This window comes from Patagioenas fasciata, chromosome 2 (genome assembly GCF_037038585.1).
Source record: "Patagioenas fasciata isolate bPatFas1 chromosome 2, bPatFas1.hap1, whole genome shotgun sequence".
Lineage (NCBI taxonomy): Eukaryota > Metazoa > Chordata > Aves > Columbiformes > Columbidae > Patagioenas > Patagioenas fasciata.
Window position 1 is genome coordinate 120,758,445 of NC_092521.1, and position 16,176 is coordinate 120,774,620.

A 16,176-nucleotide genomic window follows, 5' to 3' on the forward strand; every position below is an offset into this window, starting at 1 on the left:
CCAGATCATGCTACTGTTTTCAACGTAATGAAATTCTCACTAGGAAGTTTAGATATGGGTGGGTTTGCATACATTTCGTTTGTGTTTAGGGACACACAGACACCCTGGTGGTTGAATTGACAGCTGGTGCCCACATTCAGAGAGCTGTTACTCCAGCCTCTGGTACAAAAGTGCTGCTGGGGGCAGGAGTGGAATGACTACTGCAATTTATAGCAAAGATGTTGCACGGTTGAACAATTCTAGGAAGCAATTGAAATTATAATGAGCATAAAGAATATGATTTGAGGTATCATCATAAATTAGCCAGACATCATTGATATTGCTTAGAAAAAATAGATTAAAGAGGTGTTGGGGTTTTATACAATCCCCAAGGAAATGTATTGATCTTGGTAAAATGATTGAGGCTGCAGCAGAGAGAGCCTTACATGTAAACAGTTTGTACAAAATGATAGTGCATGGAGAGGTGCATGGAGAACTGCAGACAGCTTAAGCTTAAGGAAGCTTCATTGTTATAGAATTGATGTATATTGTTATATGTAAACCAGTTATAGATTTTTCACATGCTGATGGTGTACAGAATTTACAGAAACCCTATAAAATGCTCTTCCAAGCCATGTCACATCTAGACATTAGACACTGAACTACTGATTATATGGAAATTGCAGTGATGAAACATACTTTTTCTTGATTCTGTTGCGTTGTAATAATAACTGTGTTTTACTGTATTGTAATAATAACAAGACAATTTGTTAACCATTATGTTTTCATCAGTATTGTAGAACAGGATTTCAGTTTAAGAGTCTAAAAGTTGGGGGTTTGTTTTCATTTTCAAATAGGGCCGGTCATTTTCTTGTTTGCTGCTCTTGGAGACTTACAGTGAAATGAAAATGAGCTCTTTCCTCTCTCCCTGCTTGAAGTCTAGAGAACTGTAAGCAATAAAATTCTGGAACAATTGTGGTCATCGCGTAACTCACAACAGAATTTCTATTAAAAATCAGGTATCCAGGTATCAAGATCCAGCACCTAGATTAGGATAATGCTGTGGCTTTTTTTTTTTTTTTTTGATGGATTTTAGACTCAACACTGGAATCTCTGTGACTGAGAGAGAATTCATAGTATAAAACCTAGAGTGACTTAAAAAAGGAAACCTGAGAATGAGTATCAAGATGTACTGTATTTGGGGAGAGTTTTTTTACCACTTAATGATAGATAAAAGAACAACCTGCTTTACTGAGTTGCTTGTAGAGATGCTATAAACACAGTCATGAAGCGAGACATGAAAACTGTCCTGATAAACCAAGGTCCTACTGTAATAAATTTCTGATAACCCGATTGCTTATGTGTCACAGAAGATACCCGTTTCTTGTGGAAACAGAACTGGGAAGTGTAACCTTGCTTTTAATGCTAATTATTTTTCAAATTATAACTTCATGCAAGTAATTTCCACCGATCTCTGTCTGCTTTTATTTTTATTAACAATATTAACAAATTATCTTATTGGTAATAATAGTATTGCTCTATTTGCTTTCATTATCTTTTTGAGAGGAGGAGGTGTTGCTTAGTGTAGCTGCAGCTCTCGTATTTCTGATGGAAAGTGGAGTGTCTTAATTGCTTCAAGTAAGGGAGATGCCCTCATGAGGAATTTACTCCTTTGATCAGGAGACCCCACTGTTTGATCAGGAGACCCCACTGCTGATCCCAGCCCTCCCACCCTGCAGACAGGTGGGGACTGAGAGCTGTCAGACAGCCGGTCCCCACGGGATGGCGCTTGGGATGTATTTATGGAAAAAAAAATGTCCTGAAATTACACTGGCTCTCACTGAAAAACTGCCTACAAACCTCACAGTTTGTGTCTTCTCCTAAAAACTGTAGTTTCTGATTTTCGGTTTTCTGTATGAATGGAACTCTGTTGCAAGGGTTTGTAATATAACATGGATTTAGTTCTGGATCCTCCAAGGCAGTACTTTGCCTGCTTGCTTGCTTGCTTGATTTGGGGACTTTTTGTTTGTTGGCTAGGATTACATTGAGTTATCAGTCATTTGTATGCAAAGATTTGGACAATGTGTAGGAGGAAAGGTGTATTTCCTAGTTCATTGTCTGCTAAGGGACTTGTGCTTGCATTAGAAAAACTTGATTTTCTTGTAGTGAGCCTGGGTTTGTGGCTCTGTTAGTCTGCCAGGCCCTCACTGAAGCTCTGTTTTCAGATAAAGTGGTAGCCCTTTATTCTTGTTTGCAGATGTTAGTACTATATGTTGCTGATAGATGCAAATGGGTATTTACACAATGATATATATGAACACAAAGATGTCATTAAACTGAACTTTAAGATAGCATCTATTAACTAAATAATAATAATAGTACCTTTCAATGTATTTATTATTTTTTATTCTTGTCATGGCTTCTTAATGCATTTTTTTATTACGTTAATAAATAGGTATCATCTTTTTACAAATAGTTCACTGCCACCATCTGGAAACCTCAACACACAAGCCAGGCAGCCTACCAGTAACAGAAACTACAAAGTGTAGCATTATGGGATATCATTATCTCTGTGTGTAAGCAGGAACTAACAGCTTTTGCAAATGTAAATACTCCACCTGCTCATTATAAGGAGGCTGGAAAGCAGAAAGGTGGATAATAGACATAGCTGAATCCAGCTGTAACAAAAACAATACCCTCAAGGCAAGTCCTCCCCCAAGGCCTTCCACAAGGGGTGCTGAGCAGTTTAAGCGAAGCAATTCTATGTAAGAAGGCCCCAGAGGTATCATACGTCTTTCTGTGAGATGAACTCTGTCAGTACTTCATGGTACAGCAGTGGGGTGGAAATGTGGGAAAACCTGCCCCTCTGGACTGCCAGCCATCCTCATTGCTCCACTAGATTTTGTACATGTTATCTGTCAGCTTATTTAAATGAGAATAGCAAACTTTTGCCTTTACAAGCTTGATCTGCTCAAGTGTCTGCATAGAATAGCATTTTCCGCTCTCCCTTGCAGACTCAACCCCAGGGGAAACTGTGTTCTTTCTGCCTAGACACTGCTAGAGGAATCCCCTACCCCTGGTACAGGGCTGTCAGAACTCACTAGCAGGGCTTGTAATCCTAAACCACATGTTCTGGTACACAAGAGTAGGTTTTTGGAGGTACCTATTAAATGAATGGAGGTAACTCAAGTAAAGAGAGATTCTAGTAATGAGTGTAAACTAGATACCTAATTGTAAATAGCTGAAGTTTAATGAGATGTATCGCCACTGACCTATTTTCTCTGAAGATACAGGTGCACAGCTTAGCCGTGCTTTCTGTCCTGTAAATCCCATAAATCATTATTGTTTCTCTCCTGGGTACAAACTGATGAGCTGATTGATTCAGCAACGGTTTTCCAGTTTTTTAGTAGTAGTTTAGTGATATGTGAGTATTTTTCATTAGCAGATTGTTGGGTGGGTGTTGTAATGAGTTGTTGAATGGCAGGCAGGATATGTTGGAAAAAATCTGTTGTTACAATTTGAGGAAGCACCATTATGATAAATAAAGATTTTTAATTTAAAAGATGAAACGATACCAGTCTTCTAAATAAATGTAGCAGCACAACGTAACATATTATAAAACTGAAGTGGAAACACTGATTTGAATCTTGATCTTATTCAGAATAGCTTTGGAGCTCATTTGGCAGAAAAGGCTTTTTATTCTGCAAAAGCTGATTGTTTGGGGAAAGAACAACTTTCAGTGTAGGCCTGTGGTTCCCCTTCTTTATAGCTAACCATGTACTTTTAAATCCTGATTTTTCCAAAAGGGCCTTCCGCATCCTGAAGGTGAGCTGTAAAGCAATACTTCAGTTGTGTAATTGATTCACAGGTAACTGCAGACAAAAATTGTCTAGAAAGCTGTGAAAGCACTAGACACCACATAGTATGGTTTACTGTGTGAGAGAGAAGGACTGACATAATAAGCACGATGTGTCAGTCTATTAAGAGCAGTTTGGCAGGTAGGGTTTGTAGGAGAGTTGTCAGAGTTAACGTTTTCCCGTGAGCACTGGAGGTAATCGGTCCATCCATAAATAATGCTGCCGTGGCTGTGCAAAGAAAATCTCCTGTTTATGTATTTCCAAATGAATGGTAGAGAGAACACAGCTTTTAGTCTCACCAGCAGTGTTGGTCCTGTCACGCTAGGAGAGCATAGGGCAAATAGGAAGAACTTCCCATCTGAGAATTGTTCTAAATCATCCTCTTAGACCTGCCACAATGTGCCCACAGCTTCTGGGTCCCAGGCTGCAGTCTTCATAGCCTCCTTCTGGGTGGTTTTGTCATGATTATGCTCCATTTCAAAGAATTCATCTCTTTTAAAACTACCTAATTCCACCTTGCTTCATGCACTTGACTGAAACACTAAACAAAGTGTCTAATTATTCTAAGCTTTCTCTTAGCAGTCAGCAGGGGGAGAAGAGCATTTCCAGGAGGCAGTTAGCACTATAGGTAGAGCAAGTTGCTCTGGGAGATGCCTATATCTCTCTCCATGGATTGCAGTGGAAACCAGGGGAAATTAGGTCCTAATCAGACAGCACAGGTCCAGAAAATATGTTGGTGTGTATCTGGACATTAGGTTTTGGCATAACCGTCAGATGTTTTCAGATGTCCTGCAAAGGCTTACAAAAAAAAAGAAAACCCCTTTTCCACATTATTAAACGTTGGGCAGGCACCCTGCTAAAAGGATTTTGCTTTTCTTCTGCTCAGCTTCCAAAGTAAGGGGCTTGTTGAGTTCAAAACTGTAACACCCACCATACTTAACTGAGCCTCTGAGTACTTCCACCTTTAAGGATCCAAGAGTAAGAAAGGAAGGTGCTCCTAAAGATTGAATTTGTTCCAAAGAGGTTGGTCTTTGGAAAATAATCATCACTGTAAAGGATCCACCTATGTAAATATTCACTGGGAAAGATGAAAATCTGAAGCAAAATCATGGAATAAAAGAGAGATTTTTCAAAACTTGCTTCCAGTAGTTTGTAAGAAAAACACAAGTAATGCTGAAGACCAGCAGACAGGGACCTTGTGCGCAGCTTTCAATTGAAAGCTGGACACAACTGCCAGGTCACAAGTTATTTCATTCCCACACTTCAGTTTCTATGTCTGCATCATGCCTGAGAGTGGTGGCAGTGCAGTGCTGGGAATGGGAAATGCCATTTAGGCTTTTATTTCCTTAATATACACAGATATATAATGTTTTTGATAGTTACTTTTTACATAATATAAGCAGGTATGATAAATATGATCCAAAAGGTGTGGGTTTACTGGCATTCTTCTGTAAAGACGTGGTATTTTTTTATCAACACACTTAGTGTGCTTGCTTTCAAACTTCCCTGCGGAGTGATCATACCTGTGCTAGGAAACTATGTGTTTTCCCTTCTGTACCTGTACAGCAATTATACTGTTTTTCTAATTTCTTTGTAGGATTTCGATGATTTATCAGAAACAGATATAAGCAGTGGGGATCAGCATCATAACATCAAGCCTGACCTTATGGAAGAGGAGCTTAAGTCCAGGTTATTTCAGCTCGCTGCTAAAATGAGTGACAAGGAAACATCTTCTGGTGAAGAACAAGAGTCAGAACCTAGAACAGACCCTGAAAACCAAAAGGAGAGTTTGTCCTCAGAGGAAAATGGCAGAACTATTCAGGAAGAGTTGAAGAAGGTAAGTGGTCATTGTAGAGGCTTTTGGTTAGAAAATTAAACATAGTTGCTTAAAAAAACCTGAGGTGTTTTACACTGGGTCTGAGCCTGCAAGTCTTCGGCAGTTAAAACTTCAGTTAAGGTTCCTTCCTGTGAGACTACAGCATGAATTCAAACCAGTGAACTTTGCTTATATAATAAACCTTTGACTGATATTAATGGAATTATGTCAGTTTATACTGACTAAGAATTGGCTTATATGTTTTTATTTTTAAATATATCCAGTTCTCCTTGTTTGCTTCTGGCTAACCAGTTGCTTTAAATGTTCTGGGTTTTTTCAGTCTTTTTATTTGCTCTGATGTTTTTAGTATCATGTAGTTCATTCTGATGCCATAGATTCTTATTTTGCCTCTCTACTGGAATATGGTATGCTTCTGTAAAGCTTTCCAACCCTGTTACTCTGTCAGCTAATAGGCCTCTGTGAGTAGTAACATATTCTAGTGAAACTAAAATCCAGTGTCAGTTGTGATAATGTATGAGACCTTCCATCTGTGCCATTTCACCCCTACAACGAGATGTTTGATGTCAGTGTCACTCCACAGGACTTACCACCTGACCTCTTCCCTTTTGACCTCTGAATTTGTCTTCAAATGTAGTGGTGTGCTTGAATTTTGGTGCTGTAGAAGCCCAGCACCACCCCTTGCCATTCAAGCATTCTTAGATCCACTTAGGCTCCTTCTTGTGTGCTGTGTGTCTTGACTCACCACTTGGGGTCCTGTCTGCACAGCAGCTCAGCTTTGACAAGGGGTGTGCACAACTCTCTGAAGGAAATCTATTCTTCATAATTTGAAAAGTGTTTTGTTCAAATGCTGTAAAGAACTAAGACACCAGGAGGTGGAAGCAGGATCAAGTGATCCAGGCGGATGACAGAACCCTGTCCAGTGTGCAGGAGTGGTGTCAGGAAAGCCAGTGCCCACCTGGAGTTGAATCTGGTGAGGGACACAATGAAAAATAAGACGAACTTCTACAGATATATCAGCAGCAAAAGCCAGATGAGGGAAAGTGGGACTCACTACTGAAATGACCCTGTGATACAGGACATGGAAGAGGCCAAGTTACACAACATTGTTTTGACCTTAGTTTACGGGTAAGATTTGCCCTCAAGAATCCCAGGCCCCTGAGACCTGTGGGAGCAGTGAAGACTTACCTGTGGTAGAGGAGGATCAAATTAGCAGACATTTCAACAAATGGGACACACACCACTGCATGGCACCCGATGGGGATGTGCTCACGGCAGCTGAGGGAGCTGGCCCATGTCATAGTGAGGCCACTCTTGTTCATCGTCGAACAGTCATGGTAATCTGGGGAATTCAGAGCACTGAATGTTGTTTATTTTGACTTCAACAAAGCTTTCAAGAAGTTCTCACATAATGTCCTCGCAGACAAATTGAGCAAGGACTGTATAAGTAGACAGTGAGGTGGACTGAAAATTGTCTGAAGCTGGGTGGAAAGGGTTGCAATCAGAGGCTTGAAATCCAGCTGGAGGCCACTCCCTAGTGGTATACCCCAGTGGTCAATACTGGGACCGGTACTGTTAAACAACTTCATTATTGACAGAGACAATGAGACAAAGGGTACCCTAAGTTTGGAGGAGTGGTCAATACATGAGATGGTTCTGTTGTCACTCACAGGAGCTTGACAGGCTGGAGAAATATGCTAACAGAACCTCATGAGGTTCAATGAAAGGAAATGCAAATTCCTGCTCCTGGAAAGCAATTATCCCATGTACAGTACAGGGTAGAGGCCATCTGGTTGGGAAACAGCTTGGCAGAAAAGGACATAGGGGTCCTGGTGGACACGAAGGTGAACATAAGCCAGCAATGTGTACTTGCAGAAAAGAAGGCCACCAGCATCCAACGAACCACGGGTTTGTATTCCTCTCTATTCGATACTGCTGACGCCAGCTCTGGAGTGCTGTGTCCTGTTCTGGGCTCCCCAGTACAAGGGACACATGGACATACTGGAGTGAGTCCAGTGAAGGGCCATAGAGATAATTAAAAGACTGGGGCATCTGCTATATAAGGACAGGCTGAGAGAGCAGGAATTGTCTAGCGTAGAGAAGGTTTAAGGAGGATATCTTCAATGTGTATGAACACCTCTTGGGGGAGGAGGGAAGGTTGGAAATAAAGAAGTGGGAATCAGACTTTTCTCACCTGTGTCCAGTGACAGGACAAGAAACAGTGGGCACAATCTGAAATATGAGAAATTCCACCTAAACATCAAAAGATTTTTTACTACGAGGGTGGTCAAATGCTAGAATAGGTTTCCCAGAGAGATTGTAGAGTTTGTGTCCTTGGAGATGATCAAAGGAGACTGGACACAGCCCTAGGCAACCTAATCTAATTGACCCTACTTTGAGCGGAGGGGTTTGACTGGGTGATCTCCAGAGTTCCTTTCCAAACTTAAGGAGTCTGTGACTCTCTGATTCAGAGTTATTTAGCCATGGACTACACAGCAAAGTACCTTTCTCATCACATATGCAAATACCTCCTTGATGTACACACAGCCTTTTCCAAGGAAATATAATAGAAAAAAAAACCAACAAACTTTATCGCCAGTGCTTGTTATGAGCCTTCGATTTAGCTTGTCTTTGATTTACAAAGTCAAACCAGCAATATCAAATTATTCAACAGGGTATCTAGGCTAGCCAGGGTATAGCATGGTGCAGCTGAAGTCCAGAATTCAGGGCTGTGAATAGAACTCTCTGAAATGCTCATATATAGTCAGCTAGGCACAGAAAATGGCAGATGCATGTTTTGTGGTGTACTTATTCACCTGCATGCATCTATGAAGTAATATCATTTTTTTATTCCTGCTCTGATTTTATTATTTCTTTAAAATTTGTATGTCAGTTATTTAAAATAATGCAAAGATTAGTAGTTTTTCCCTTAGGAAAGTGTCCTTAAGTTTAAAAAAGTAAGGGGCATACCGTGTTCAGCAAAAGGAGAATGCTGGGAATTCCTAACTCTTTGTTTATTTTAGATGAGAAAACAAGTCTTAGTCATTCATGGTCGCAGTATATATTCTTTCTGTCTATAATAAAGCAAGCAAAGTATCCCAGTACTATTCATGGTCATGACTTCAGTGGAATTAATAGCAGAACTTGTTCCAGCTGTAGAGAAACAAGCAGGCTGCTTTCATGCTCATTCTTGACAGTTGTCCTTAAAAGTGATTTAAAATCTTTTGGTGCGTGCCTTCTCTTTGGAAAGGCGGCTGACCAATATCTTACAATGAAATACTGAAGATGACAGTGTATAATACCAGTTGTGGCTATGGTAACCTAAAATGTAAAGATCTAGCTGAACTCCTAAAACATGCAATAACTTTAAGATGACTAGATGGCATGTTTCAATGGAGACAAGCATAGGAATTGTATTTTCAGGAAACCAGTAATTTTAGATGCCTTAAAAGCCAGATGTCCCAATATGCTCTCTTTTTTAGAAGCCTGATTTTTGGAGAATATATATGTGGGGAATAATAGATCTTTCAGACTGGCACTTAGCATTTTTGGCCAGAGACCCAGCCTTCTGACCTGGGCATCAAGTTTCAAATTAGGTGTACAGAAGCACTAATTCTGGGCCATTAAAAGGAGAGCTCAAGTGCCTACAGTCTGCTTTGAGCTCCTAAATACAAATAAAATACTGTATTTTAGCCATCTTGCTTATATTTTATCCATGCTGCTTGTTTTTGGTAGGCTTTAGTCTTCTATTCTTACACTTATTCTGGAACATATTAGCAACCTGAAATCGTAGGGCATTTCTAGGTACAGTACACTTGACCATAGAATAAGATTTAAAAAAACATGTATTGTTTATTGAATCACTGGAAATTAAGTACCTGGTGGTCATGAAAATCTGACTTTCACGTGTCTGCACCTTTAAAAATCTGGACTTCTGTTTTTAATGGAAGCTGGGAATCTCATATAATCACATGTTGAGCTGATGTTTTAAAAAGGATATGTAGTATATTAAAATCTGTTGGCAATGGCAAGAATTGGCACATCTTGAGTGAGGAGTTAGCTGAAGTTGGGCATTTACGTGTTCTCGGTCCTTGCCCCAAACTAAGCTCTTGAGCTGTATGTCTGCCTTTAAGTTTGAAAATGCTGACTTTTGAGCTAATTATTTAATTTATGTGGGATACTTGAGGATTTAGGTGGGTATTATTAATAATTAAAATAAATTAATTCTATGCCTTAGACTTAGACCTCATTAGACATTTGGCACAATAATTTTCAACATTTCTGAGTTTGTGATTGCCTAAAATTGGCTCGTGGAGATTCACAGCTCTCTAAACTTAACATAATCCTGCAGCAGACTTGTGCTTATTAAGCTACAGAAGTAGTTAATGGTCTTTTTGGGGTACACAGTGCCCTGAAATCTTGCTCATCTCGGTAGTGCAGTGGAAGGCTGTGGAGTCCTATGTGCTCAGGCTAGAGCTTGCCTTCAGCCCCTCTAGTCTTCAGGTGTGAACAAAGCAAAAATCACACTGTGCAACTGTTGTTAGTGAAGCATCTTGTATTATGCTAGCACAGTGATTTGCACAGTTCTTTCTGCCTTGCTCTTTTTTTTTTTTTTTTTAGTGGTTTTTGTGTTTGTTTTTGCTTTGCTTCCCAAAACTCTAACCAAATACCTAAAGAAAAAAGCAAAATATAAATCCCCTTGGAGGTATCATAGTGACACTGATATTGAGAATGGCAAGCATGATCAATGGGATGTATTTAGTTCCTGCTCTCCTCTATCCTCTCTCCTTCTCTTTTAATGCTTTCATGAAGGTGAATACTTTGGATCTGTATTTCATGGCATACCCCAGAATTACATTCCAGAAGGCAATTTCAGCAGTGCCTAATGCAGACTACATTTTGCATGCAGTCTACCACTGTGACCACTATATCAGAAACTATAGAAATATTGTTTAAAAAACAGAATAACCCCTGCCACTTTTGCAAATTGCCGCAAATAGCATAAAACCCAAAACAGATAAACCTTCACTGTGTTTCTCTTTTTGTCTCCTTCTACTTTGTATTCCTTCTTGCGTAAGGTATATAAGTGAGCAAGTTAAACTTCAGTAGTAACATTGAGTTTCTCTCCCCTTTGCATCAGTTTGATGCCCCATGCTGTGTGCTTGAGGAATTTCTTTTAATCCGTTTATGCATTTAGTTCTACTCAGAGACTCTTACAACCAAAGCTTAGTAAGTTTGTTTAAATCCTGCTGCTTTCTGTTGACATTATTGCATGACTAGGCACAGAACAACTCTTTTTTGAATGACAACCTGTAAGTTTATTAGGTAACACAATGAGATCCTGTTCTGTAAGTGAAACATCCAAGTTCCTTGACAGTATGACTAACAGCGTGAATATTCTTTCTGTGAAATATTTTTGCCTTCATTCTCTGGAAACGTATTCATCTTGGGTTGTATGAAACTTTATTTTGGATAAAGTACGTACTATGAGCATCATCTTCGTGTGTATTTGTGCCAGAAGCCTGTATTATCATTTTGAGAGAGTACATCTTACGTTTTTCACCAGGTAAATTAGCACTTTTCAACTACTGGTATGATGATGCCTGGCATCCCTCTTTAGCGGGAGGAGCAGCCGGTGGATGTGGGTGGGCAGCTCACTGGTGTGGTGTGTGCTGGTGCCTGTGCCTTGGGCTGGCCAGGGCTCAGGGAGAGAGGTCAGGCCAGGGAGGACTCATGGGACCTGCTTTCTGGAGAGAAATATGCTCGCAGCCTTGCAGGAGAATGGCACTGGTGGGCACATGGCAGTGAATATCTCCTGTGAAAGCATCACAGTAGGGATGGCTGTGATGTTGTAACAGCAGTGCTATCATAACAAGAGAGAGCCCTTGTCTCCTCACGACTGTGCTTCCATTAGCCATTTGGGCTGGGGCATGCCCCATCCTCACAGAAGACGGAGCAGCAGTTTTTGTGATCATTACCTTGCAACTCTCTGAAATGAAAATGTTGCTGAGGAACTCACAGGTATTTGGGTTGTTGTGTTGGTCTGGGCAGGGGTTAACAGGAAACTGCCATCCCCTTTCATATGCCTGAAAACTTTAGCCATGGCAGAGTAAATGTTCCTAAGTGAGCCAGAACCTCATGGCTCACTTAAGCAAGAAAATATAATTATGTAGTATAGTAGCTTCCTGTTTTGCCCCCTAATACTGAACAGTGTAATGCAATCACATCTTCCTGGGTTAACAACTCGGAAGATATTTGTATATCTTTTGTTTCACATTTTTATATGCAAGATGTTTGGAAAAAATTTTGTGTTTTGATGGATCATGGCTTTTATTACGGTGCGAACTATTTGAGCAGTCTTCCAAAGTCCAGATTCGAAAACTGAATGTGCACAGCATTGTAAAAAGTGATCTTTAATCACAGAATCACAGTGTTTATGAACTACAGATAATCTATGCACAGGATTTTGAATGGCAGCAGAGAAAAAAGATTTTGGTTAAGGCAGGCGAAAACAGTGGCTTTTTCTTCTGGAAGAGGTGTGAGACTTTAATCTTCACATTGGGATAATGGATCCAAAGTTTGAAGTTCTCAGTTCAGCAAAGCAGTCAAGTATCTGTTTGGTTTTAAACTGAGTAGTAGTTTGCTGGAGAAAAATCTCATTCAAGAGATTTATCTCATGCATTTACTATTATTTATTATTTTTATTTATTATACTATTATTTATTGCTCTTTAGTATAGAAAACTAAGTTGGTTTTAGGTTTATTTTGTCAAAATCTGAATCTTCAATTTCAAGCAAAATAGTGGGCAGTGTGTTGCTCCAACTGTCGCAGTTTCTGGGCTCAATACAGTATGGATATAGATATTTCCATCTGAGATGCCTTAGGGTATCCCACAGGACCTTTAACTGCTAGTGCAGAGGAAACATGCAGCTCCCAGGTCCATCTCATCTATTTCAAATTGCACCTTGTCTGCCCGTATTAAAGCAAGTGAATCAAAGCCCTGTTGAATCTACCTGGAGAAGTGCAGAATAAGTGAAGATTTCAGTGGGATTCACATGGGGAATGAGCGCCTTTGTAAACAAGATTCTCATAGTCTCGGATTTGATGCTCAGGTTCATGAATACCCGTGGGAACCTCCTTCAGTTGTCTGATCACTAAGGGTTTATTTACTTAGGAAGAAAATGTAAAAACCATTTTACAGATAAAGTTAGTGAAGATCACTGTAAGCTGCTGTAACAAATTTCGGGGAAATAGACTGTAACAAAAAAGTCACTATTTTCCTGTCTTGTGTAAGCAGCCCAGAGACTTCAAGGCAAACACCTTCATTTTAGTTTAAATAGACCTAAGTAAATTAGGGGGATTAAGGTAAACCTAGCGACTTGACACTGACGAGTGATAGTATGAAGGGTTGTACTTGTTTATTTTGGGACAGTGAAGTCCAGGAGAGGGACAGCAGCAAACCGCAGGAAGTGATTTGGCACAAGATGTCTTAACTCAGCCCAGGTCTTTCCAACGTGAGCATCTGACTGTGGTGTAAGTGAGGTCCAGACCCTTTTGTAACTGGAAATACATACAGTGTCCAAATTGCAATTGCGTGGACACAAAAATTGAAGATAGCTGGCTTTTCTTAACGCTGCTGCAAAATCTTTTTCTATTGCTAGTGCCACTTCGTTTTGTGATGGTGGAAATCAGTTATATCCCATCTGTTTCATTTTATAAAAAATAATGTGGCATTTGCAATATCTGTCTTAATGCGATTGTTATTCTAAATCCCACAAACAAAAATAAATTAGTCATTGCTTTATTTTAAATATTTTAACAGTAAATGTAAAATCTACATTTCATGATATTTTGTATTAGCTAGTTTCTTTATCCTTGCTGTTCATCCTAAAGATCTCTGTAAGTCTGAACATATATAAATGTTAACCTGTGTAGCTGTTAACATATCTTTTCTGCCTTTTTATTTAACTGCTTTCCCACTATCTAGGAAAAACAAAAGGCTTTTGATCTTCATTTAAAGCTGCAGTTTTTATCCACTGTATTGCAGCAGGTGAGAATGCTTTGTTTTGTCTGTGTCTTCTTACATCTCTTACGTAGTAAGAGATGCTATAAAGTGATATTGAGGGTTTCCACATTTTCCAAGCAAAATTCTCAAACTCAAAATGTTTTCCTGGAAATACCAGGCCTGAAAAGATCATACCTTTTGACCAAATCAGTAATCATTGCAGAAAATTATTTTGTAATCACAGCTAGCTCTGTGTTATGATGGGAGTGATGAGTATGGAGCAGACTGGCTCTCTTATTTGGCTTGGTGATGAGAATTTGGTTTTATCAGTAAAGAAGAACAGGAGACAAAGATAAGGTCTATGATCTTCCTATTCTTATGTACTTACCTATATTAAAAATTTTTGAAAAAAAAATATTTCAGCAATTAGATTTTTTAGCAACTTCTGATTGTAATCGTCTTTGAAAATCTTTACAAGCTCCCAATTAAAAAAAAATAAACAAAACCCTTAATTCATTCATTATACGTAGGTAGTAGATACTTTCTCACTTTGCTACTAGTGTCTATTGCTTATCATTTGTCTAGATGGGATAAGGTTTCATATTCTGTGCTATTTGAGTCTCATCTTAGAAGAATTAGATTTTATAAACAGATTTTCATTTTATTCCATGAACAAATAAATTATTATCTTGTATTTTTAAATATATGCTATTTTTAGTATATTCTGTGTAGTGGTAAGCAAATTAATTTGGTAGTATTCTCTCAGTCATAAAATAATCACTTTTTTTGTGTCAAAAGTTGATGTTTAAATCAGCAAAACACTCCTCAATTTTTGTTTTTTCCTTACTCTCAGAGTTAAATTTTGTACTATGAATTTTAATCACCTTTTAATCATCTGGGCTTTCTTTACTAAAAATATCAAGGATGATTTTAAAGAAAAAATATTTTTCCATTTGTGCAATGTCATCAGCCTACGTCCATTATAGATATTCTTAGGGAATCCTGTGCGGATTTTAAGATTTAAATAATTCCATTTCCAGTGTGGACCATAATATTTCACCTTTTGGAAAATAGCTTCCTTTCTCATTATTATAGGCAACTCATCTCTAGAAATGAGGCATTAAAAATTATTAGGAATAACATCTGTTACTACATTAGAACAGTAGATTGAATTCACTAGTAAAAATCTGATATTCAGAATTACTGAGCATAATCAAAACCAGAGACTGTATTTGTCTGTGTCATACTTTGGAGAATGTCAGTAGAATAATAGCTCACTCTGTAAGATAACTTGGCTTTCTTTTTCTAAATGGGTGCCCATAAATGAGATATTGATGTTAAGGTCCAGGAAGAAAGTCTTAAACTTGCACAGAAGAGTAATTCCATAATGCCATAGTCCATCATAGTACATTTGTCTTCCACTAAATATGAAGGTAAATTTTAGCTTTCTTTCTCAGTCTTTGCTCAAAGCTGTACAATGAACTCCCGCAGGGTGAGGAGACGAGGAGGCAGGTTTGGGTTTTGGGTTTGTTTTCATCAAGTTTGGGTTCAGTCAGGTTACTCTGAAAAAACAAATCGATCAGTGGCAAAGCAGAGTTTGTCTTCTTCCCAGCCTCTCTCAACTCCCTACAAAAAAATTAGGGTATTGACTGGGAAACTGACATGTAACCGAAAGTGTGATAGGATGTCTTGAGACCAGAGGTAAAAATGATTGCTCTACAAGTCATCATGGACATGGTCAATACCACCAGGGCTGCAAGTTTCCCTTGCTCTTTTCTGTGATCTTACTCTTGATGTCAGCTGTTCTCTATTGAATTGCAAGTGGCTGCTTCCTGTGCTAGTTTCATAGAGCCTAACGATGCCATAACATTGTAGTAGCAAAAAGAAAATGCTAATGGCTGAGTACATTGTGGAGAAAAAATTAGTTCAAGTGATGGAGAACTTTACTTTAGGAGTATTAAAAATAAAAGTAATAATGTTCATGGAAAGGAAATAATGTGGAGATGTCATAGACTGCTGAGATGCGTACAAGAACTTAATGCTCACCTACTCTCAGCAGCTTGGACACTTACATTGCTTCAGTTTTATCATCCTGCTTTCCTTCCATTACCTTGTGCAAGGGTGCAAGTACTGTTCTATAAAGTGCCTTCCAGTGTAGCATCCTTAAGTAAGGCAATATCTGAAACATCTGCAGCATCAGCAGGGAAAGGAGAGAAATAGAGAGACAGCAGAAGAGAGGGAAATTGCTAAGAGCCAGCAAGAGCTGGTTTAGACCACTGAAGCATTATCTTCAGCAAAACAGGAATCCTTTCCATCTGTCCAACTACAAATAGAAATGACAGTAAAGAAGTTTTACAATATGCTGTTTGTTATATTTGATACACGCAGGCACACATACATGTGTATGTGCATGCACACACTTTAGTATTTCATTGGTTTGAATACTCTTCCACAAAGAACTTCGGAAATTGAGCATCTTCTTTTGACTTTGTGTCTTTAAT

At 38.9% G+C, this 16,176-nt stretch overlaps 1 protein-coding gene across 6 annotated transcripts in view; it reads left to right on the top strand.

Moving 5' to 3' along the window:
* The window catches only part of MYRIP (myosin VIIA and Rab interacting protein), a 217,278-nt gene that overhangs the window by 186,335 nt on the left and 14,767 nt on the right, over nt 1–16,176 (top strand). For 5 of the 6 annotated variants that reach the window (XM_065832886.2, XM_071804844.1, XM_071804845.1 and 2 more), the window contains one exon: nt 5,434–5,673. In XM_065832886.2, the coding sequence (XP_065688958.1) occupies nt 5,434–5,673 (240 nt within the window). Of the gene's footprint in view, nt 1–5,433; nt 5,674–13,657; nt 13,721–16,176 lie in introns of all 6 variants that reach the window. The other variant, XM_071804849.1, reaches the window with a different exon arrangement.